We start from the raw sequence: 22,004 nt of genomic DNA on the forward strand, positions 1-22,004 counted from the left end.
TTGGGGGAGGGAAAGGTGTGACAGAATAGAGAAAACAAAGACCAAGCTTCCATAAGCAGGTTTATTTTGTGTTTTCATTTATTTTAGAAAAGATCGCCTCTTCCATGCTTTGTGTTACATTGAGTAAGGACGGTCCTGTGAATGACAAACATGCAGGGTGACATTTCAGCAGCTCTGTCCAACTGTCTACACCTGTGCTTTACACGTGGGGGACGGCCACTCCCTGGACTCAAGTGCAAATCCCAAATCTAATCACAGCTTTGTTCCAGAGAATGTAGCATGAAAAGAACCCATAACAAGGGCAGGAGGTTGCTCACACACCATTTCTCGCTTAGGATGCTGTGGCCTCCCTGACCGGGCCAGACACCTACTCTAGCGATTCAGCATGCCCTCCAACTCACCAAGACTGAAACTGATCTTGTTGACCCTACAGTGTGGGTGGTGTTTGCTCCTTCCTTTCCCTGCGCGTGGGGCCCTGGTGGTGCTGGGATCCTGGTGCTGTGTCCCTGCTGTCTGCCTGCCAAGGGCTATCCCAACCGCTGGAGGCCACCATGTCCCTTGGCTCCTTCCACTAAGGCCAGCAACATGGGGCAAGCCACCCTCATGCTCTCCTCCCTCCTGCCACTGCTGGAAACCGTGACCTGGCCAGGAAAGGAGGTCTGTCATACAGACCCTAAGGCTACAGGCCCATGTGATAATCCAAGGCCACCACTTCCTGATCCTTTGCTTCCTCCCATCTGTGGAGTCCCCTTACCCACATGAGGTCACAGGTCCCAGGACCTGGGCAGGGGTTTCTGTGAGGGCCATTATCCCATCCCTCACAACACTTTCACAGTCTATCTCATGAGATGGTTTCACCATAATTATGAAAGAATAGAGATTCAAAGGGAAATCCCCTTCCTCTCCACTCTATCAGCTACCAGCTCACAGCAGCCTCATGTCACCCATATGATCCCCCTGCCCTGGCTATTTTTAGCAGATCTCAAGCATTTCATAAGCTTTATCAGTACATTTCTCTAAAAAGACCCTTAAAAAAAAAAAAAAAAACTATGATGCCTTTATCTTACCTAAAAAGTCATCTATAATCCCTAACATCAAGCACAGAACCCACGTGCAGATTTCTCCAGTCACTGTGGGCATCTTTTCATTCAGAATCCCTCCTCCCACCATGGTGACCTGTCACCTTCCAATCTCTCATCACACGCTCAGTGCTTCTAGTTCCCTGGCATCAGCCAACAGCGGCCAGGCAGGGCAGCTACAAAGGAGTGTTAGAAGTGCATTCTGGTCTATAGGTGCTGTCCTCACCATGCCCCAATGTCCGTCTCTGGTCAGGGCCTCATCACGATGGTCTGGTAGTGACTGCAGTGAGAGCCTTGCCCTCTCTGTGCATCTGCTGCTTCATATCTGGAGATAGCTGTGTCCCCATGGGGGCAGTGAGTCCTCTCGGGGAGACGGCACACTTGGGTGCTTGCTGCTCCCAGACTGGTTACAACAGTCCTCCCATGTACTGGCTACGCTAACAGTGAGTAGGACAGGGATGAGGATGGGCAGGCAGCAGCCCCTGAACCCCCTCCCTATGGGTACAATCATTCACCTGCTCAAACACAACCACACCTGTACGGCCAGAGCAGGGCCCTGTCACACAGGCCATGAGTGGTTAAGAGGCCATCAGGTGCTGAACCAGGATGACCAAAGTGGGCCATGCAGAGGATCGCTCTGCTGGGGGAGGGGTGGGCAGGTAACATGCAAGCCAACAGGGATGGGAGGAGGCCCAAGCCAGGGAACGTGTGGGGCGGTGCTCACCTTATAGTGCCCATTGTTGGCAGCGTCGTGCAGGGGCGTGTCATCATCCAGGCCCTTGGTGTTCACCTCCGCGCCTGCGGCCAGCAGCTGCTTGGCGACATCGTAGTAGCCCCGGTTACATGCCTCGTGCAGCGCTGTCCAGCCTGGAAACAGACACTTAGGACCTATGTTATTTAATCCTCGAGAACACCACTCCTGTCCTGAGGCCACACCCTCCAGTGTATAGGTGGTAGTGCCTGCAAGGGAGAGCCGCAAGCCCTGGGAGGCCCTGTGTGTCCTTTACTGCAGTACCTCATTTGCTCCAAGATGTGTAGCTAGTTAACTCTGAACATTAACAACTTGCAGGAATCACCTGGGATGGAGGACCGGTGAACATAGGGTAACAGGCAGCAGCCTTGGCCCAAAGGAGCCAGAAACATGAGGAGAATACTGGGGAGGCAGACGAGGGACTTGGGGAAGATGACAGAGCCTGTCGCCATGGCTGCAGGCCTGGGAGTGCACCCTCTGTGAGCATGAGGCTGAGGCCACACACGGAGGCCTCCCCTGGTGGCTGCTTCTGCCAGAGCCTCAACAGGCCACCAGGAAGCATGGCCTCAAATGTCAGTGTGCAAAGAGGCCCCCCCCCATAGACACAAATTCCAGGACTTCGGAAAATCCTGACTTAGGAAAATGGCTTTTTAAGAAAAGGTGCTGGGCTCCCTGGATGGCGGGCTCAGGGTGTGATCCTGGGGTCCTGAGATCGAGTCCCACAGCAGGCTCCCCACAGGGAGCCTGCTTCTCCCTCTGCTTATGTCTCTGCCTGTGTCTCTAATGAGTAAATAAATAAAATCTTTTTTTTTTAAAAAAGGGTGCTAGATTAGTTTTGGGTCAGACAACCACCAACTAGGGCAGTGGGAAAAATCTAGATGGGTCTGTCATGAAGACTGCTTTGCTCGTTTTCTGTTCTCCCCACACTCAGAACACAGGGCTGGAATCCACAGCAGTGCCTCGCGCCAAATATCCTGTGCACACAAGGTAGTGCCCAGCTGCTGCACAGACTCCCTCAGGTCAGTTCGGCTCCGCCGTCTCAGGCCAGGCAGCTTCTCCCCAAGTATGCCAGAGGCAGACCTCCAGTAGCCAGGGAGGAGGATTCCTCTGCCACAGAACTGGGGTTTCCATAACACTGCAGGGTGGTATCTAAAAATTCCCCAATTCTCTTAAAAATAATGAAAAATAAGAAAACAATCTTACTTTGAAATATTTCCCAAAACACTGATGCCTCCTTCTTAGAAGCAGCAAATTATGCTGGTGTAAGAGCGAGGTCTGACCCCCCAGTCCTGTGCACATGCTCTGATTCCCATCATGCTGAATCCCAGGTTGGAATTGTGCCTTCTGAGACCTGGTGCTCACTCGGCCAGAGGGCTCCAGCACACGGGGGCCAGAGCAAAGCCTCCTGTCCTTTCATGAGTGCTCACCTGCAAAATCCTTGACGTTGACGTCCGCGCCCTCTCCAATGAGCTCCTTGATGCGCCGGGCATCCCCGCGGATGGCTGCGCGGTGCAGGCGGGTCTCTCCACGCTCGTTTCGCTTGTTCACTTTGTCTTTGGTTTTTGAGGCAGAGTTAGGCGTCCCCTTCTGACACACTGTCGACTGGGAGGGGTGCTTTGGTGTTGTGTCTACTGCAGGCCAAAGAGAGGACAAGCAGGGACATCAGTGAGGGGTGGTGTCCCTGGTCATAGAAGCTTCTAGGATCTTGGTAATTTCCACATGGGAAAGGGGACGCCTTCACATGGGCGCCCATCCCTAGGATGACCCCAAACCCAGGGGCTCACCTGGGCTGTTGGCAGACTCCTCGGCAGTCATCTGCATGAGGAGAGCCACCTGCTGGCGCTCGGAGAGGGGGTAGCCGGCTCGGATCCCAGAGAGCCCCATGCCAAACAGCAGTCCAGCCTTTCGGGTGACAGGCTCCTTCTTAATCCTCTTCCGCTCAGGACCCTGCTTCTCTGTGAGGCGGTGGAGGAGACAGGGGGAGATTTCATGCCACGCAGTCCTCAGAACCCAGAGCCTTACCTGGCACCATGGAGCCCCTGCCTCCCTCCTCACAGCTCACAGGGAAAGGGCAAGAGCAAAGGTGGCAGCACCGTGCCGCCTGTCATCACCTCCAGCAGTAACAGAGACAGTTTCGACACCGTGTTATGAGCCAATGAAGCCTGCTCCGCCTCTGCCCCCACCGACCATTCACTCCGCTCAGGCGCCTCCCCATACTGACCACCGTGCGCCAGGCGGTGGGACAGCCTCTCACCGGTGTCCTGGCTCACACAGGACAGGTCTCCGTCTATTAAATACTGTGTCCACACTCTGATTCCTCCTTCCCCGTCCCGCCTCCAAACAGTGCAGATATAATTGGCAAACATAGTTTAGAAATACATAAATAGATCAAGGCCGACTCGTCAGTACTGTACCTTTCTTCTTGCTTCTAGGGACCTCCATTTCATGCCATGGCCCTTCGAGGAGCGAACCAGCCTTGCAGTACCACGACATGGACTGAGCTGGAGGCATCTAAAGGCATCAACACAGAGCACTAACCAGATACGATGGAACAGCTCAGCCGTTCCGTGTCAGCCTCCTCGGGACGCGCACATCCTCCACTTGTCTGACCCGTTACAAAACACCCTGCCAACCCTGAACACAAACATGTTGTGCTGTTTCTTCTAGAAGAGGAAGGTGTAAGGGAGAGAAAATACACCCCAAACTCCATGAGCCAGGAGCCAAAGCTCGCTTTCGTCCTTCACCCTCACCCTCCAACTGGGGATTAGGGGTCCACGGGAAGCCTGGAGCCCTCCCCACACTGCCCCATGTGTGTGGGGGGGGAGGGGGGAGGCTTGTTTGGGAACCGGGGTGGTTAGGGTGTGTTCTAGGTCACAGGGTGCAAGCTGTAGCTGGGGAAGGAGGGGCACCATGGGAAACTCGGGTCCCTGAAACTTCTCCAGGTGGGCTGAGGGGAGTATTGTCCTGCTTTCCACCCAGTGCAATGGGAGACCCCTCCAGGCCCTCGGCAGGTTCACTGGCTGGGGCCTGCCTGAGGGAGGTGGGTGCTGTCTGTGAGAGACGACCAGACAGACTCCAGGACAACATGCCCAGCCCCACAGATACAACATCTTCCATTCTCTTAACAAGAGTTTTCTGGAGCTGTTTCCCAAGAAGGTATTTTGGTCTGCCTGTCACAAACTACGGCTATGACCTGCTGGAATGTAGGTCCCTGTGCTGCGAGTGGCAGCTCCCCATCAGCAACAATGAGTTTCTAACCAGCCCACCAAGCACAGGCCCAAGAAAAAAGTAAATTCCAGAACGCTCCTCACAGTGACCACAGACCCCAGCTCATCCCCTCTGTCCCGTTCTACTCATGCTGGCAGAGGCAGGGACGAGCCTCTGTGCAGGGTGAACAGTATACCACAGCAGCCCTGCCCAGTGGCCCCCCAGGTCCCAAGAAGTTATGCTACACTTCCACAGGGACTTGGGGCCACAGAGCCCAAATCAGGGCATTTGGTTTACAAGTGCTCCCACAGCTGAGTGCTCCACTGATTTGTCCCTGGATGCGCCCTGCCTCTACCTGCCTTCTCTGTTTACCATTCTGCCACCGGCAGAAATGTTTATACACGTTCTAATGTATAAACAATGACAGGAATAAGACCCACATCCCCAGACACATACAGGCTGGCCGTGCCAGCACAGTGCGTCCAGCACAGGGCTCTGGGTGCCAGAAGAGCAGGAGGAAGGCATGTGCACACGCCCATGCTCTGCAGTCTCCCAGGAGTTACCACTTAGTCTCAGACCACTGGAGCCCCAGGTGCCCCCACTAGGCGTTCAGGAGGCCTCTGCTGCCTCCCTCGGGTGTAGTGGAGACATACAGCCAGCTAGGGGAGGGAGACAGCAGAGCTCAAACAGGATTCCTGCAGTGCCGAGGATTCCTGGTCAGGGGACAGAGGACGAAGCCAGTGGCCCAGCCCTGCTCTCCACTGCAGTGGGCCCAGGGAGGGGCAAGGCAGGGCCTGCGCAGGGTGCAAGCGATAGTACAGGCTGCAGACTCCTTATAAGTTAGGGAGCCAGGAGAGGCACTTCCCAGAGGTGACCGCTCCAAACCCCTGTGGCCTTTTGCCTAAAGGGTTTTCTGCAGTAACAGAGCTTGCCTCCCATGCCAGAGGAAGACATGACAGCACCAGACCTGTGGCCTCAGACGACACCAAGACACATGTAGGCTGTGGGGGGACAAGGTATGCAAGGAGGCCTCTGCCCCACCAGGCCTCCTTCCCTGCCCCCTCACCCGAGGCCAGGAGCCCTGGATAACATGGGATAATGCTCAGGGACACTCCCTCCTGATGGGTCTCCTAGGGCTTAAACAGGACACCCTATGTGTCCCTGTTTTTTCCCCCCCTACGTGTCTTAATGCAGAGGAAGAAACCCAACTGTAATCAAATCTTCTAAGACACCCATTGCTTGATGGGGAAATGTGGTTCTCCAGCAGCACCTGCAGCTACCAGTACCCAGAGGGCCTGAGTCCAGCCAGGCCATATGGCCTTGGGCGAGGGAGCCCAGGGAAGCAGCACCCACAAGAAGCACTGACTTCTGGCCAGAGGAGCCAAGCCATGTGGGGTTGGTCCAGCCTGCCCCTCTTGCCAACCACTGTGCTGCCATGACCGTGATGGGATGAACGCATCAGGAGGGGGAGGAGGATGCATAGCCTGCCTCTGCACCTCCACTGGCCAGATGAGGTGCCATGACCCAGAGCAGCCTCTCAGACAACTGGGGGGGGGGGTCCCCACTGAAATCTGCTAGTTTTTGTTTCTAATAGCCAACTGGAAGCCAAGTGGAACTTACACAACTTCCCAGAGCAGAAACTGGCAGGCACACTGGTGACGGAGAGAGGTCGAAGGACCCCAACAAGCCCACCTGTGGAATGTCCCCGTGGTCAGCTGCAGGCATAGGTGTGCCACATGGGCTCTGCACAGGCCAGGGAAGGCAGCCCAGAGAGTGCTTGGGAAACATAGGGCCCCAGTCCCAAAGGCTGTGCAGGGCTGCATCTTTCTGCTGGCTCCTTCCTTCCTGGACCCAGCCAGTGGGAGATGATGATTTCCCTGAGCCTGGACAGTCCCCCTGCATCACTCTCAGGAACACACGCTGCTGGGACACTACTTTATGTGTTTATGGCATGAGCGCGCTGTGGCCTGGGATACTGGTGCCACACCGTGTCACCTCTTCTCAGTGCAGCCCCCTTCCCCAAGCTTGTGAATGCAGGGGTCTCTGCCCTCCACAGCCCAACCCACGAAGCCCTCCTTCTCACCTGCGCTTTCTGGGACACAGCATAGAGGGTACGGGGCTGGAGTGGTTCTGAGGGACCTTGGCTTCCAGACTCCACGTCCTGCCGCTGCACTTCCCTCCCCAGCAGAACCTGGATGTCCCACTGCAGGAAAGGCTGCCAAACCCCAGTGGATTCTGGCAGCAAGGAAGCAAGGTGTGCCTGCAAGGCAGTTTTCCTCCCTGGAAGCAGGTGGGAGTGCTCCTGGCCCTCTGGCCTCAGTGGCCACCTCAGCACCTGTTCCACCATCTTGTCACCACACACTGCTGTGTGTACCCACCTGTGTTCTGCCCATAACACATTGTACCCCTACACTGGAGGACCCGTTGCACAAAGGCTGAGGGCTCTGCCTTCCCGGTGCCGCCCAGCCGTCTTCTCTCAACACCTGGAACCTCTTTGCTGCCTCCTGTCTCTTCCTTTTTCTCTACCGCAGTCCAGGCAATCTCCTTGGCTATAACCACCAAACTGCCAATTCATATGTCCTATGTAATGAGCTGTTTAACCTGTCCACTGAAGTTTTTTAATTGCTAATTTTCATTTCCATGTATTCCATTTCATATTTGAAAAAAGTCTACATGGATGCAGTCTCTGGCTGCATCTTGTTCCTTGGCTGTGCTTTCATTTTCTCCTTTAGTACATCTACTGATTTGTGCTTTGTATCCAGGCATCCCCACATGAGGTCTCCAGGGCTGGGTCCCTCCTCAGGATGGCACTCCTCCTCATGCTCTGTGGTTCTGACCCGGCACTCGTATTTGTCTGAACCCTGGGGCCCAGAAGTTGCATGGAAGCTCATCTCTCCAGAGAGGATTGGCTTTTCCTCTGATCTGAGACTAGAGAGAGGGAGAGGCATTCCCAGCAACACAGGGTGTGGCTCAAGTCCAGGTCGCAGGGAATGGGGTTAGTCTCTGGGGCCACCTCTCAAAGCCCTCTGCCCCATCAGGATGCCCCAAGAGAAGACAGAGATGGGGGTCTTCTTCCTGCCCGAAGTGTCCCAGGTGTGGCTCTCACGCGCATGTCCACTGCGGCCCTGACACCCTGAGGCCAGCAGCCTGACTCCTGCACTGTTCCTGGCTCCTGAGGACTTCGAGCGCTCCACAAGGCATTATGTTCACCACTCACCATCTCTGACTTCTGGAGTATTCTAGCTGAGGGCTTTGTCAGGAGACACAGTCTTCTACGTCACCTTAAAGGGAAATCTGAAACCTTTACGTTCCACCGTAAAATCCTATGATGTCAACACCACTTTGATTCCACTCCACAGGAGAGCATCTGGTGGTGCTGCTCTGGAATCACAGCACTCACTAAGATGCCAGGCAGAGCGCAGGGACATCTGATGGTGGGCAGGGTGCTAGGGAACCAGGGACACACCATCATCAGGAACACGCCTTCTACACCAGACACGTGGCCCGCACCCGGTGGTAGGAGTTATGAAAGAACCACTCCGGGTGGGATGGTCCCCAAGCTGGAGGTGATGCAGGAGCTGCAACGGGGCTGGTCTCTGTCACAAGCCCCCTGCTCAGGTTTTCTAAGTGCGGCAAGACCAGGACCCAAGGGCCCACCCAACCCAGCTCTGACGTTCGGGCTGCACTTGTGACTGGCTTTTCCTTTTGTTTTCCTCATGTGTGTCCACTTCTTTCTTTCTCTTTCTGAAAATTACCACCACTGATCACAGAGAGGGTCTCCAGCAACCCCCTCCTTCTCTGGTCCAAGAAGGGAGGGGCTGGGGTCCCTCTCTGCCACCTGCCTTCTTCTCCCAGGTCACAGCTGTGGCCTCTACAGCTGTGTTTCTTCTTCTCTAGACAAGAGTAACCATAGTCCTCTTTTCACAGGGGCTCAGGAATTCAGTGAGGGCTGCCATGGCCATGAAGAGGAAGCCAGGGTATTAGGAAGTGCTGTTGGCATAAACGGCCCACATGATACAACCTCCCAACCACTGACCCTCCTTTCATGGCACCAAAGCACAGTGAGAACTTTTTTAAATAAAATGAAGTAAATCATACTCCAAACCCACACCAGCTTGTGAACCATGCCATCAATCATGCTAACCCTTCAGGCCTGTCTGCAAAAGCCTCTAACCACCTCTCAGCCCCTGCCCCAGGCCCTGGGAGCACTACCAGGTGGAATGGCCACGTCGTGACCCTCTCAAGAGGACTCCCGAAGCTGCAGCCAGCTTCCCTGGATGAGGCCCCACGTGCCCTTCTCTGTGCAGATTTTGTTCTGCACATTGTTGGGTCACCAGCCATGGTCCAGAAGTCCTCCCTGCGAGTCACAGACCCAAGGTGCTTGTGAGGGCCTGGCTCACCTACACTGTGTGTGGATAGCAGGGCCCCTGAGGGAGGCCATGATCCTGTAAACAGGGGACACTGGGGATTCTCAGCAGAAAGACCTTCCTTGGCTAGTCCACCCTCCCTCCGTACAAAAAGGAAAAAACTACTCAAGTTTAGGGAAGAAAAATGATGGAGAAGTGGTGTCACTGTGGGTGGCACGTGTCCTCTCCAGCCAGAGGTCCCCCACAGCAGCAGCACTGCCCTGCTCACTACCATCACCTGGCGAGTAAGCAAGTGAGCAGAGAAGCCCTTCATTGTCACGCACATGTCACCTGCAGCATGCAGCAGCACATGGGGTTCAGAGTTCCTTGGAGTCCTGCAGATAGTGGCGGCGGAGCCAGAGTTCTTCCTCAAACGGGGACAGCCCCCGAGGGTAAGTCCCATCCCTTCCCATCTTATTGAAAAGGGATGACCACCATTTCAGTAAATACATGAGTGCCTCCACACCCGTAAAATGGAGTGAACAAGTTGTCTACATGTCAGCATTCCTGAATAAACACAAGACACAAGTCTTAATCATAAGATAAAAGCAAAATAAGAAAACCTGAATTTTTCACTACTCCAAAAAAACTTTCAGGTAGAACAGGCAGTTGCCAGCTCATGGTGCTTCAGACAGGGCAGCCCTCTGTGGGGGGATCTGGCCTCTGGGAACAGGCAGGGCCCACCCCAGGAGCACACAGCCTACATTCAGACTAAGGGACAGAACACCGTAACAAAGCAGGAGGTTTATGAAGGAGCCTGCAAAGGGTAAGTAAGCATATAAGCCAACCTAAACATTTGCTGACAGGTTTTTCTTTAAGTTGAGAGGAAATTTAAACATACAAAAAGTAGATTTGTATAATTTAAGTGCAGACATCATATAATTTCATTGTAAGTTTGGTAGGTGGTGAAGCATTGTACATGGAGACTAGCATCACTCTGGGGGCCAGGCAGCAGGGCCTCATGTGGTCTGCCTGGAAGAGGCCACCTCAAGAGGCGTGCCTCTTCTTCTGCGGAGGGGCTGCCTCCCTCAGCAGCAACAGGAGGACCCGTTGCTGGGCTGGTTTGACCTAGCCCTGCTTTGGGTCTGGGTTGGCGGGGTTACAATGCAGTGAGCACACGCCGCCGGCTCCTCTGGTGCCCATATGGCTGGGACATATATGGCTCTGGGGCATGCTCTGGCCATAGCTTCTGGAAGGATAGATAGAGTGACCACGTGTGGTGGCTGGCCTTCGATAGGCTCGGATGCAGACAAGCTGTGCTGTTCCTGGCAGGCAGCCTCCAGGCCTGACAAAGCATTGTAGACAGAGGTCGCCTCCTGGGAGGTGAGGGGGCAGGACAGCGCTCTCTGGCAGTTCGGTGGTCCTTAGGCAGAGGATCATTAGCCTCTTCCCACTTGAGAGACACAACTAAGCAAATTCACTATTTGCCTCTCAAAACCCTGAATTCTGGAGCCTTCTACCAAGTTCCCCTCGGGGTGAGCACGGGCCTCCATCTTCCCAGCAGAGGGCGCCGGAGGGACGCAGCAGGAGAAGGCACTGGGCGGGGTGGGGATGCATCAGACCTTCAGGAACTGCTTGGCCCCTCCCAGTCTGCCACTCCTGAGGACACTTCCTCCTGACCCTGTGGGAGGCATAGTCCAGCAGCTGGGAGGCACCTGGCCAGAGGTGTGCGTCTTTCAGAGTCAGGCCAGGCTCATCAGAGCTACAGTTTGACCAGCCAGGGGCCCCAGAAGCCCACCTCCAGATGCTGCGCATGACCCACAGATTCATATTTGGAAGGCTCCTGATACAAGTCATGCACAGCACACCCAAGTAAGAATCTTCTTAGTGGAAAATCTAGCTTTGTTATGTTAACAAAGTGGATGTACAAGATATAAAATCGTCCCCCAGAATAATGAGGGCAAGTATTATATCTCGTATGTATTCAGATGTTTGTAACACAGTCCTTGCCTGTAAAATACTGTTTTTTAAATGTTTACTATTTTTCTACTTCATGGTGAATCCCTCCCTGCCCTCACCCAGACCTACAATGCAGAGAATAAATGTCAACACTTCCTGCCTGCCCCAAGACTGTCCTAGACACCCGAGAAGCCACGTGGATTCAGGTGAACCCACATGTCAGCCTCTTGCTGAAATGCTAACCATCAGTAGACGGATCCATAAGGCCTGCTGGAAACACATGAACCCGAGAAGTCAACATCACAATAAAATGGGCACTGCAAAGAAATCCTACCAACCAGAGCAGAATGGGCAGCCTACTCAGGCATACTCAGCTCAGGCAACATACTCCCCCAGGAAGCAGAAGCTCTAACACTGTCTCCTTAACTCACAAGGCTGCTGGGGAATTTATAGGAATGTCCCAGAGGCTGGACATCCATCTCCAACTCTGACCATGCAGAGAGCTAACGACCAAATAGAGGTATCAGGCCCTCCACACCCAAAACTGGAATAGGCACCAGCAACTGGAGGGAGGATTTCCAGGCCTGGTCTGATTTCCTCCAAACCTAAAGCCTAAGTAACAGCATCTCTGCGAGCCCTTGCATTCTGGCAGGAGCCCAGCGTCCAGAGGTATCCACAGGCCCCTCTGCTCTTTTGTGGAGCATCAGCCCCTCTACCTGCCCACCCACCCAGTCCTGTCCCCACTGTGCCAGCCCAGCCCAGACACAGGTGCCATGGGCTCTACCACACCTCCATGAAGGATTGCTGTGGGCCCATGATACCTTCCTCATATCCTATTCGGAAAAACAAAACCTACTTCTCTGGCTTTCAACTAATCACAAGTGTGCTCAGGGAGCACCTGCACAGGGTATTGGGGGAGGGCCCCATGGCCCTGTGAGTAATAGCCAAGGCACACACACATTTCCATGCTGCTCCCTCTGCCATTTCTCCCAATTTTCTCACATGTTTATTCTGTTTTAGTACCCAGCACTTTCCCACTGACACAAACCTGAAGATGCAGGAAGTCCCACCCACACCCCCATCCTGGCAGGGCCTCAGCTCCTTGTCCTAATGGCTGCATTTGTGTTTTTATGGGTTCACCCCAGGTTCCATGGCTCTCTGGGTATTGTGCCCATATTCACCCCTGCCTGTGACTGGCATACATGCCTGCTGATCAGATGACCAGCAGGCCGGGAAGGCCCCTGAGCACCAGGGTTAAGCAAAAGAGAGAGTCTGGGCTGGTATGAGAAATGCTGGGCTCTTGCCTAGACCCAGGGTGGGCCCCAGGATGTCTGCTCAAGATGGCATCAACTTGAAAGTGGACGTGCCAAGTATGAATCCCCCATGCACACACATACACAGAGAAACACATGCACGCTCATGTGCAGACACGTGCGCACGCACACACACACACATGCACATACACCCCTGCTCTGCAACCCCAGGCTCCCCCACACACCCACAGGAAACTGCACTGGCTCTGGCCCACTCTCAGTGGTCCTTTTGGCTTTTATTTCAAACAACTGGGTTTAATTTTTGTGCTGTTGTAGCCCTAAGGGAAAACACATCCAAGACTTTCAGGGGACTACATAGAGCACGGTGGGGAGCAGGAGGCTGGAGCCTCCGGGGAGAGGAGCCCATACTCATGCCTACACAGCTGGGCACACAATGGGAACCTCCCTGGGTGTGCTGGGGGCGTGTTCCTGCTTGGCACTCTTGTGGAGAATTCTCTATGAACCTTTCCTATCAGCACTGAGTCACCCTCAACATCAAGAACAGAGCAGATGCTCTTAGACCTCACTCTAGAAGACCCCACCCAGGCCTCCAACAGGACTCCTCAAAGAGTCCTGGTGCAAAGCCAAAAGATGAAGAGAGGCTGGGGCTGTCAAGGACACTTTCTGTAGAAGAGAAAAGTGTGGCAGGTGAGATGGCCTTGGGTGGTCAGCAGGGAGTGAGGGGCGGCACCTATACCTGTGTCCGAGTCCTTCTGCTCTCCATTGGCCCCCACAGTGAAGGGCAGCTTCCGTTTGGTTGCTCGCTCCCTCACCTCCTTTCCTCCATCACTGCGGTCCAGCTTTGGGGTCTTGGTCAGAGAAACTTTATCTTTATCCTAGAAAAGAAAGTGACACTTTCAGACATCATTCCCAAATTAAGTTCTCGGAATCCTCACATTTACTGCGATTTCATTTCAGGTACCAGGAAAAGCAAATCTTTTACTTGGGCAATGAGCAGCACCTCCCACTTGCCAGGCTCACACGAGCATGCACGGCTTCCTCCACTGTATTCTGGCCCCACACCCACCCCTTCTTGTCCTGAATCCCAAGTATTCCTATGAGTGTGAAGAGAGGAGAGATACAAGTTGTCTCCAACACGGCTTTCCCACAGAGGGATTAAATAATGAGAAAAATAAGAGCTGGCCTTAAAAAGGCCACGTTGCCACGTGGAGAGTCCTATTCATGATTCAGGGAAGGAGCCCGCAAATGCCCCCACCTGCCTGGACCTCCCTCTTCCCCAGCTGACATCACCACCAGCCAGTGACACGGTGGGACTGTTGTGGGAACAGATCAACCCCCGATGCAGGAGGGTGGGTGGTGCACATCGCCATCACCCCCTTCCTGTGTCTCAGGGCTGGTCTCTCCTGTAGGATAAGGATCAAGAAGCCCATATCCCAGGCCCATCCTGACCAGTGGGCCAGCCCTGTGCCTGTCTGGGTACCAGCAACTGTACAATGCTAAATAGCATCTACTCCTTCTGCAATGCTGTCTGCACAAGGGAGGAGGGCCCATGTGGAAATGTAAGTGCACAGATCCCTGAAGGGCAGGAGTGGGGCAGCCCCATTCCAAAATGATGAAGGACCCAGCACTGAGCAGAAGCAGAAGCCCCTGCCTTGCTGCCTGCAGTAGCTAAACACCCTAGACCCCTAAAAGCTCCTGGCTGATGACACTGTCCTGGATGGGGGCTGCTCACAGAGATTTCCAAATTCTAACCAACACCCTGGCTCTGTTTGCTCACAGTAGTGCCTCAGCATCCCCACCCTGTCCACAGTATAGCAAGAGGCTCTAGGGAGCATGTAGAGAGCCCCACACAGGCAGAACATGCACAGCCTGCCACACTGGTCTGCACACTGGGGTATGATCTGCATACTGGGGTATGACATGGTAGAAAGGATTGCTCCTTACCAATACACGGCTCCCTTCTCGCCAGGGTGCTTGCTAATTTTCCTCAGGGAAGCTGTCAACAAACACCGTACAGTCACAGCCACACCCCCATGCCCCCCTCCCAGCAGCAGGGGGTCCTTGAGGTGCTCCTGAGAGGAGCCACCTGCCAGCGCAGAACATGGCCACAGTCCCCAACACCTGTGGTCCCGACAATCTTCCACCTTGAACAGCCAGCCATGCCATGGCAGTTAATGACAGACACCCCTCAATAGACCAGGCCAGAACACATGGCCAGCTTTAAGGGTGTCTGGAGTGCAAAGAGGGGCCCTGGATAGGGCCTAAGCCACGAGACACTGCGGGAAGAGGGGGATGCACAGATGCTAGGCGCATGACACCTCCAGAGATGTCCACCAGGATGCCTGTCATTACCTGCATGCTGCCCATCAGCAAAATCCCCAAAATGTAATAAACACCTATCCACCAAGAACACTCCTGACCCATTGGTGAATCTGACCCACAGGTTTATATAAAAGAGATTAATATAGATAATAGCAATAACAAAGTATTCAGGAATGCAAGACATTAAAAAAACCAATGTAACTCACCACTTAAAGAAAATAAAAGAAAGAAAATCTTACAATAACCCAATATTTGCAAATAAGCCTGTGAGAGAGTTCAATACTGGTCCTGACAAGAGCTCTCAGCACACAGGAATGGGGACAGTCCTTCACCTGACCAAGAGCCCCCAGTGCTGATGCTGACAAGGGGTGCTTCCCCCAAAGAGTGGGAGGCAGGAAGGCCTAATTGTCACAGCTACTGAAGAACGAAACAATTGTTTTTAAGAGAGCAAAGATGTGAATATACATTTTGGAAAATGAAATAAGCATGTAACCAATTCACATTTGGGAAGATGCTCCGCATAAAGATAAAGTGAATTAATGCCAAGAGGAGATACCAATGCTTCCACCAGAATGGCTAAAACCAGAGACACAGGGTATCAAATGTTGACAAGAATGTGGCAGAGTAGGCACAACTCGAGTTACTGCTGTCAGCAGCTTCTAACATTAATGCAACATGCCCCTGTGCTCACAACTGGCACTACTGTTCCCAAAAATAAAAAAGAAACCTCACAACTGCTCACCAAAGGCAAACACACACAGAAGGTTCCAGAGTGTCAGAAAGGCACCAGCACACACAAGCTCACAGAATGTCTCCAAGGGGCAGACAGGACCCGTGTGCTCAGCTGCCAATGGAGACACAGGCTCCTCTGGAATCAGATCTGCCTCCATTCCTCCCCCACTTATCTCCTGAGCAATAACAAAGCCTTAATGTGAAGATGTTATGAGTATATCCATGAATATTAAGCCATTCAGATTAATAAGTGAACGAGACGTTGCTGGATACAGAAAAGTAGCTGATTTCTATCAACTCTAAACAATTAGGAAACGATGTTAAATATCACTTCAGTTAGTATCAAAAATCATCAAATACACAGGAATAAACCTAACAAACGACAATAATTTAAGCCATGAACACAATTACAAAGCATTACTGAGAAAACAAAGGCTTAGAAAAATGGGAGACATGCTCCTGTTCACGGGACAGAAAGTGCACAACTGTTAGCAGGACGACTCCCTGCAAACTGCGCTTTCCGTTCAAAGTGATCCCATCAAAATACCAGCAGGCCTTCTGTGGAAACCAACCAGCTTCCGCCAAAAGGTCTGAGTAATGCCAAGGGTCAAAATCAGAAAGAGAATGCTAAAGAACCACAAACACCCAGACTACAAAATGAGAGCAGTCCTGCCCAGTGGTCTGGGGCTGAGGTCCAAAATTTCCGAGCAGAGGCTGCAGCCCTATGTGCCCAGGGTCAGGCGACGCTGTGACACAGCAGAGGAGGGGCCCTGCTCCATCAGCAACGATGACCTTGTGAACATTCCCAGGAAAGGAAATACATACTGACCACTGCCTTCCATGGCAATTATCAATCCCAAATGAATGCCAGACGGCAAAGATAGGCGCGTGTCCTCACGACCAGCACACAACAGAAAAACAGACAAAACCACAAGGTGCCACTATACCCGAGGGACAAAAGGTCAGCCACACCACCTGTGTGACAAGGACAGCCTCAACTCTCTCAGCACCTAGGATCCAGAACTGGGGCAATCACCATGACAAACCATTACACCATATCTGCCAATGTGCACACGTTTGTGCCATCACTCTGTTACACCCCCAAATGGAGCAGCCCGGACATTCGTCAGCAGTACAATGCATACAGAAGGGGCTGCTGCTCACAAGAAATGCCCTGTGAATGGGACGTAACACTGAACAGCTAGTTCCCTCTTATAAGTCCCAACAGGGGCGGTCCCTCCATGGTGATGGATGTTGGGAGGGGTGGTAAGGAGGCCTCCCCAAGGCAGGTAATGCCGTGTGTTCTTATCTGGAGGGAGATTTATCCCAGGTTTTAAACGTGAACTGTAAGACGTGACATATCTTACTAGATAGCTGACAGGTCTTGAGTCCAACTCCTCATCTCATGAGCTGTGCTGGGAAAGTGAACACTGGTGACGTAACCAGAGTGGGCCAGAGTGAGCCCTGGGGCTCCGATGAGGTACTCATGGCAGACAGGATGCAGAGCCTTACTGAGCAGCTCCACCAGGGCAGGGAGCTCACTCGAGGCTGCCACTGATCCCTTGCTAGCACAACAGGGATTGCCACAGAAGCCAACAGTGTCTGTCTTAGGTGGTACTGGACAAAATATAAAGTTATCTTACTTGAAAACAAAACAAAACAAAACAAAGCCAGATCCATACATCTCCTGTGGCAAACGTGTGCGCTGCTCATGCTGCCCACACTGGAGCCGGTTCCATCCAGTGACTGCTCTCATCAAGGAAAAGAAAGCAACTGGAACCAGCCCAGACCAAGCCCTGTGTCCAAAGGTGGCCAGGAGTGCATGAGACCCACATAATTGTCCCCATCCCCACTGCCCCTGGCAGGTGCTGAGCTCTGGGGGCCTTTTCTGATATCTGCCTTAGTGGGGCAGGCCACATGGGCAGAGAACACCTGAGCTGGTAGGCACAGCAGTCTGAAGCTCTAGCTGCCCACCTGCACTGGGGAGCCAGTGCAGAGGCAGAGAAGACAACCCCGACAGAGATGCATGTGGCCTCTCCCTTGTCCTGTGATCATGGAATCCCGTCCCAGGAAAATCCAGAGACCTGGGAACTATGATTACCAACGACAGTCTGGCCATTTAGTGTGAGTGTCCCAGAGTGGGAGTTACCTGCTCCCCCAGGGCACATTTGACCCCATTGGCTCCAGCTCCTCCTGGGCACACCAGCACACGTCCATCCCAAGTTGTAACGAGACCTTCCACAGACCTCCTGGACAAGCACACCTCTCCCAAGTCCAGACCAAGCTCAAGTCTCAGCCTCCCCACAGTTCCATGCTGTGGCTCTGACCCATTCCTGTACATGGCATGGGGTCCTGGGGGATGGTGTGTGGGAGACAATGTTTGGCCACAGATGCCCATACACCAGAGCCTCTGAGGCCTGGTCATTCTGATGAGCACTGAAGCATGCCTATGTTCACAATCTGCTCCATGTTTCACCTAAACCAAAGGAACCGCACAGCTCTGCTTGCTCACCTCCTCGTGTGGAAAACAGGCTAACCTCATGCCCCATCCAACCAGGGTGTTGGCAGAGCCAGCAGGCTCAGTACAGAAAACTTCCATGCACACCCAAGCGCTGAGACAGAAGACCGGCCCCAGGGTCACAAATCATAGAGGTCACAGCATGGATGGCCTGCCACATGGGCATCCAGGGGGACAGGGACACATCAAGGCTGTGGACCAGCCAGCAAAGGCACCTCAGCTCGCCTGCACCAGCACGTGTCGCTCTTGCTCTTACCACAGACAGGGTCAGGGCACAAAGAGAAGAGGCAAAGCCCGGACCTACTCCCTGCTCCCATCTGATTAAAGTCCACATCCACCAGTGCCCCTAGGCTTCTGGGCGGGGCATGCACCCCGGAGCCCAGAGGCGATAGCACAGGGCCTTTTGCAAATTACAGGGACAATGGGCTACATTGGGCTACCCACCTCAGCCGTGTTTCTGGTTAGGGCAAGGCAAACATGGTTAAATGTCAGATCTGCTCTCACTGAAACCAACAGACATCTGTGGCCAGAAATGTGGGCCCTAACTGTGGTTCCTGAAAAATGAACACATCCTTAAGATACAGCAGGTCCTCTCTGGCCCTCTCTGTCACTGTAGCCACAGAGGGACATCGACAAAGACAGGGGCGGCCAGCCAGAGCTCAGTGATGGTGAGGCAGCAAGGGAAGGGCAGCTCGGATGTTACCTTTTTCCCCGTCTGTTTCTCCACCATGTCGTTGCTGAGGGAAAAGTCTTCGTGCTGTGGTGTTCTAGAACACCCACCCTTGGGCATCGTTCTTCTCCCCTCACCTGATCTTCATCTATACTGCCATCGCTTCGTCATCGACAGTCTGCTTCAAAAGAGAGGACACCCAGCGTTAATCAGGACCAATGCACATGAAGCCCAGGCAATCTCAAATTCACGCCCCAGAATGGATTGAATGTCACCCACTGCTCTGACAGGGACCTCAAGACCCACAGCCCAGTAGGCCACTCCAGGATGAAAAGTTTAGCCTGTCCTCCCCTCTTCCCCCAGTGCCCTCTGCCTGCACCACAGGCAAGATCAAAGCCCAGGGGCAGTACACCACATTCACCCCCCTCCCAGACATGGCCTCCACCCCACCCATCACCTGCATCCCCTCACCCCAGGAAAGCAGCTCCCTTCCCACACTGCCCCCAGACAGAAGGAAGGTCAGGATGAGCTCAGACCCAATCCCCAACCTCTCTCAAATAAATGAGCAGAAGGTAGGGGAGTCCTCACCATCCCCTAAGGTCCAGGCAGCTTTGGTGTGCTGATCTGTGCCCACTGAGCCAGACCTTACAAAGGGGCCTGAGGCCCAGCCCCTGCATTTCCCAGGAAATCCCAGGACATATGCTGTATCAATTCTGTATTTTACGATGTTTAGGCATGTCCAACCAACCAACCAGCCAACCAACCAACCAACCAACCAACCAACCAACCAACGCCAGCTCTCTGGGGAGAGACTGCCCCTCCCAGAGCTAGCCCTTTATTAGAGACAGAAAATCCTTCTTGCATAAAACCACCAACCATTTCTTTATCTAACACACACAAGCCAGTCACCAGGCAACAAGAGACCACCGCATTATTCAAAATAGCCAGTCCTGAGCTGTCCACCCTGCCTGCCCGCTCTCCCAGCAGAAAACCCAGCAAAGGCTCTGGCTAGCTTTGTCCTTGGTCCTATCTTCTGGCCTATGAGGGCTCCCTCTGGGACCTGGGAGAAGAATACAGCCTCCTTCAGGTTCTGCCCATGGCCACACTGACCTGACCAGACCATGGCCTCTTCTACACCTTTCAGCCTCCGGTTTGCTCCATGCATCGATTCCATCTTCCCAAAAGCCACTGCCTTCCTTTTTATATATTCTTAAGATTTTACTTATTTATTTGAGAGAGAAAGAGCTAGCGAGAGGGAGTGCAAGCGGGGGGGGGGGGGTGCGGGGGGGCGGGGGGGGGGGGAGGGCGGAGCAGCAGAGGGAGAAGTAGGTTCCCGCTGAGCAGGGAGCCTGGAGCCTGAGCTGGGGCTGCATCCCAGGACCCCAGGGATCACAACTGGAGCCAAAGGCAGACAGACGCCTCCCCGACTGAGCTACCTGGGTGCTCCTACTTTCAAATTTTCATCATCAGAATTAGAGAACATTTTATACAAACAAACCACGTGTACTATTTCTTCTCTTCTTCCCTTGGTGATACACCTCTATGCTTTGCCATTTTGGATAGTTTTTTTAACTAAATCACCTGGAATTAAACAGCCTCTATGCATGAAGTGTGGCTTCTGAAATACTATGTTCAAATGTAATCTATAAGAGGAGCTCTAATCCCTAGTTTGTGTAGCTCTCTGTGCCCTGAAAACTAAACCTGCCCTTTACCATGTTTTTTTCTACAGATCCTCTTATTTTTCCACATTAACTGATAACATTTCACAAAGTATTCTCTTGATACTTAACTGACCTAAGACATCTAAAATTTATTTTGGGAAGATGGACAAGGCTGACTGCTTTATCCACTTCCTGACACTTCCTTCCCCAGCACACTCAAAGCAGGTGGACAGGGCGTTTCTATCCACACGCTCCAGTGGCTGAGGCCAAAACAACATCTTCCATCTCTGCTTGAAACTATGAATTCAACATTCCTCTCCAATTTTGCACTGGGAAACTAGAACATCTCAGCCTAGAGAAGTAACCTCTCAGAGCCTGACTCAGAGACAGCTGCTAGAACTCATTGGTAATGTTTCAGTAGAAGTTTAAAAAAGAGTACAGAAGTTAAATTTTTAAAAATTCCTGACTGCCTGCTGTCATGATGGGAAATCGAGCATAGTCATCATGGGATGTCCAACCCTCCTGCTCTTGAACGTGAAACACGAGAGTCCATGACCATGTAGGATACACCTAGACCAGCACATGGCCACAGCGCTGCCCCATGATGTCTAAACACAATCTTCCAGCCTACTCCACAGTGTCCACACCAATAGATGGGCACAGGTGGCCACCTCACTCTTTCACCCAGTGATTTCACTACATGTCTGCTAGGTGGTCTCTCTATTCAGAGTAGAGTCGTGAGACCCCAGAGCTGAAAGACCTGCCTCCTCCTCCCACCTGCCCTCCCTGGAAAGATGGCATGACAGCTACACAACAGCATGAAGAGAACAGAGTATAGTTCCAGAACAACCACTTCAACCTCCAAAGCCTAAGGATCTTTAAAAACCGCGCCAGTAGCCACAGGGCAAGAGGAAGGAGTGAAGCGAGTTCTGAGCTTGCTCCTCCAGGACCTTAGACCTTCATGGCACCCTGGTCCCAGTTCTGACGTGGATGCTAGGCATCAGTGGGAAGGATCTCTGCCCAGGACTGGAACAGGCTGAACTGCACAGTGCCACCTGAAGGCCACCCACAGTGGCCCTCTGTGTGCACCTGGCTACTCTCAGAGTGCTCTACAAACCATCAGGTACTACACCAGTGTGACCCGTTAATGAACCTTTTGTCAGTATTAAAATTAAACTACTGAGGCCCTGGGTGCAAGTCTTTGGGCCCAATGCCTCTGACATTCAACTCCTCTGCCACAGACAGCTGTTCCTTGCTACCAGTGGACACCTACCTGCCAGCATGTTCTGTTAATGTTCAAAATGAAACTGCTAGTTATTTTAATAGCAAAAATGGCTTTATTTCGGAATAGCAGACAATGGCAAGCCATGACTAACACACCAGCCCCAAACCATAGACAACTCCAGGGAACAACACAGAGGCGGCTCTTTTATAGCAGAAAGGGGTGGGGAGAGTGGGTGAGGCTGTTGTAAACTTCAAGTCTAT

At 52.9% G+C, this 22,004-nt stretch overlaps 1 protein-coding gene across 7 annotated transcripts in view; it reads right to left on the reverse strand.

The window, feature by feature from the left end:
- The window catches only part of ANKRD11 (ankyrin repeat domain containing 11), a 190,788-nt gene that overhangs the window by 14,226 nt on the left and 154,558 nt on the right, over positions 1-22,004 (reverse strand). For 4 of the 7 annotated variants that reach the window (XM_055306997.1, XM_055306993.1, XM_055306994.1 and 1 more), the window contains exons 3-7: positions 18,892-19,039; positions 13,353-13,491; positions 3,615-3,785; positions 3,258-3,461; positions 1,804-1,946 (exon numbers count right to left, since the gene is read on the reverse strand). In XM_055306997.1, coding sequence (XP_055162972.1) covers positions 1,804-1,946; positions 3,258-3,461; positions 3,615-3,785; positions 13,353-13,491; positions 18,892-18,978 — 744 coding nt within the window. In that variant the 5' untranslated portion in view covers positions 18,979-19,039. Of the gene's footprint in view, positions 1-1,803; positions 1,947-3,257; positions 3,462-3,614; positions 3,786-4,244; positions 4,342-13,352; positions 13,492-18,891; positions 19,040-22,004 lie in introns of all 7 variants that reach the window. The other 3 variants (XM_055307000.1, XM_055306999.1, XM_055306996.1) reach the window with 2 other exon arrangements.

This window comes from Nyctereutes procyonoides, unplaced genomic scaffold (assembly GCF_905146905.1).
Source record: "Nyctereutes procyonoides isolate TBG_1078 unplaced genomic scaffold, NYPRO_anot_genome, whole genome shotgun sequence".
NCBI classification, from domain to species: Eukaryota; Metazoa; Chordata; class Mammalia; order Carnivora; family Canidae; genus Nyctereutes; species Nyctereutes procyonoides.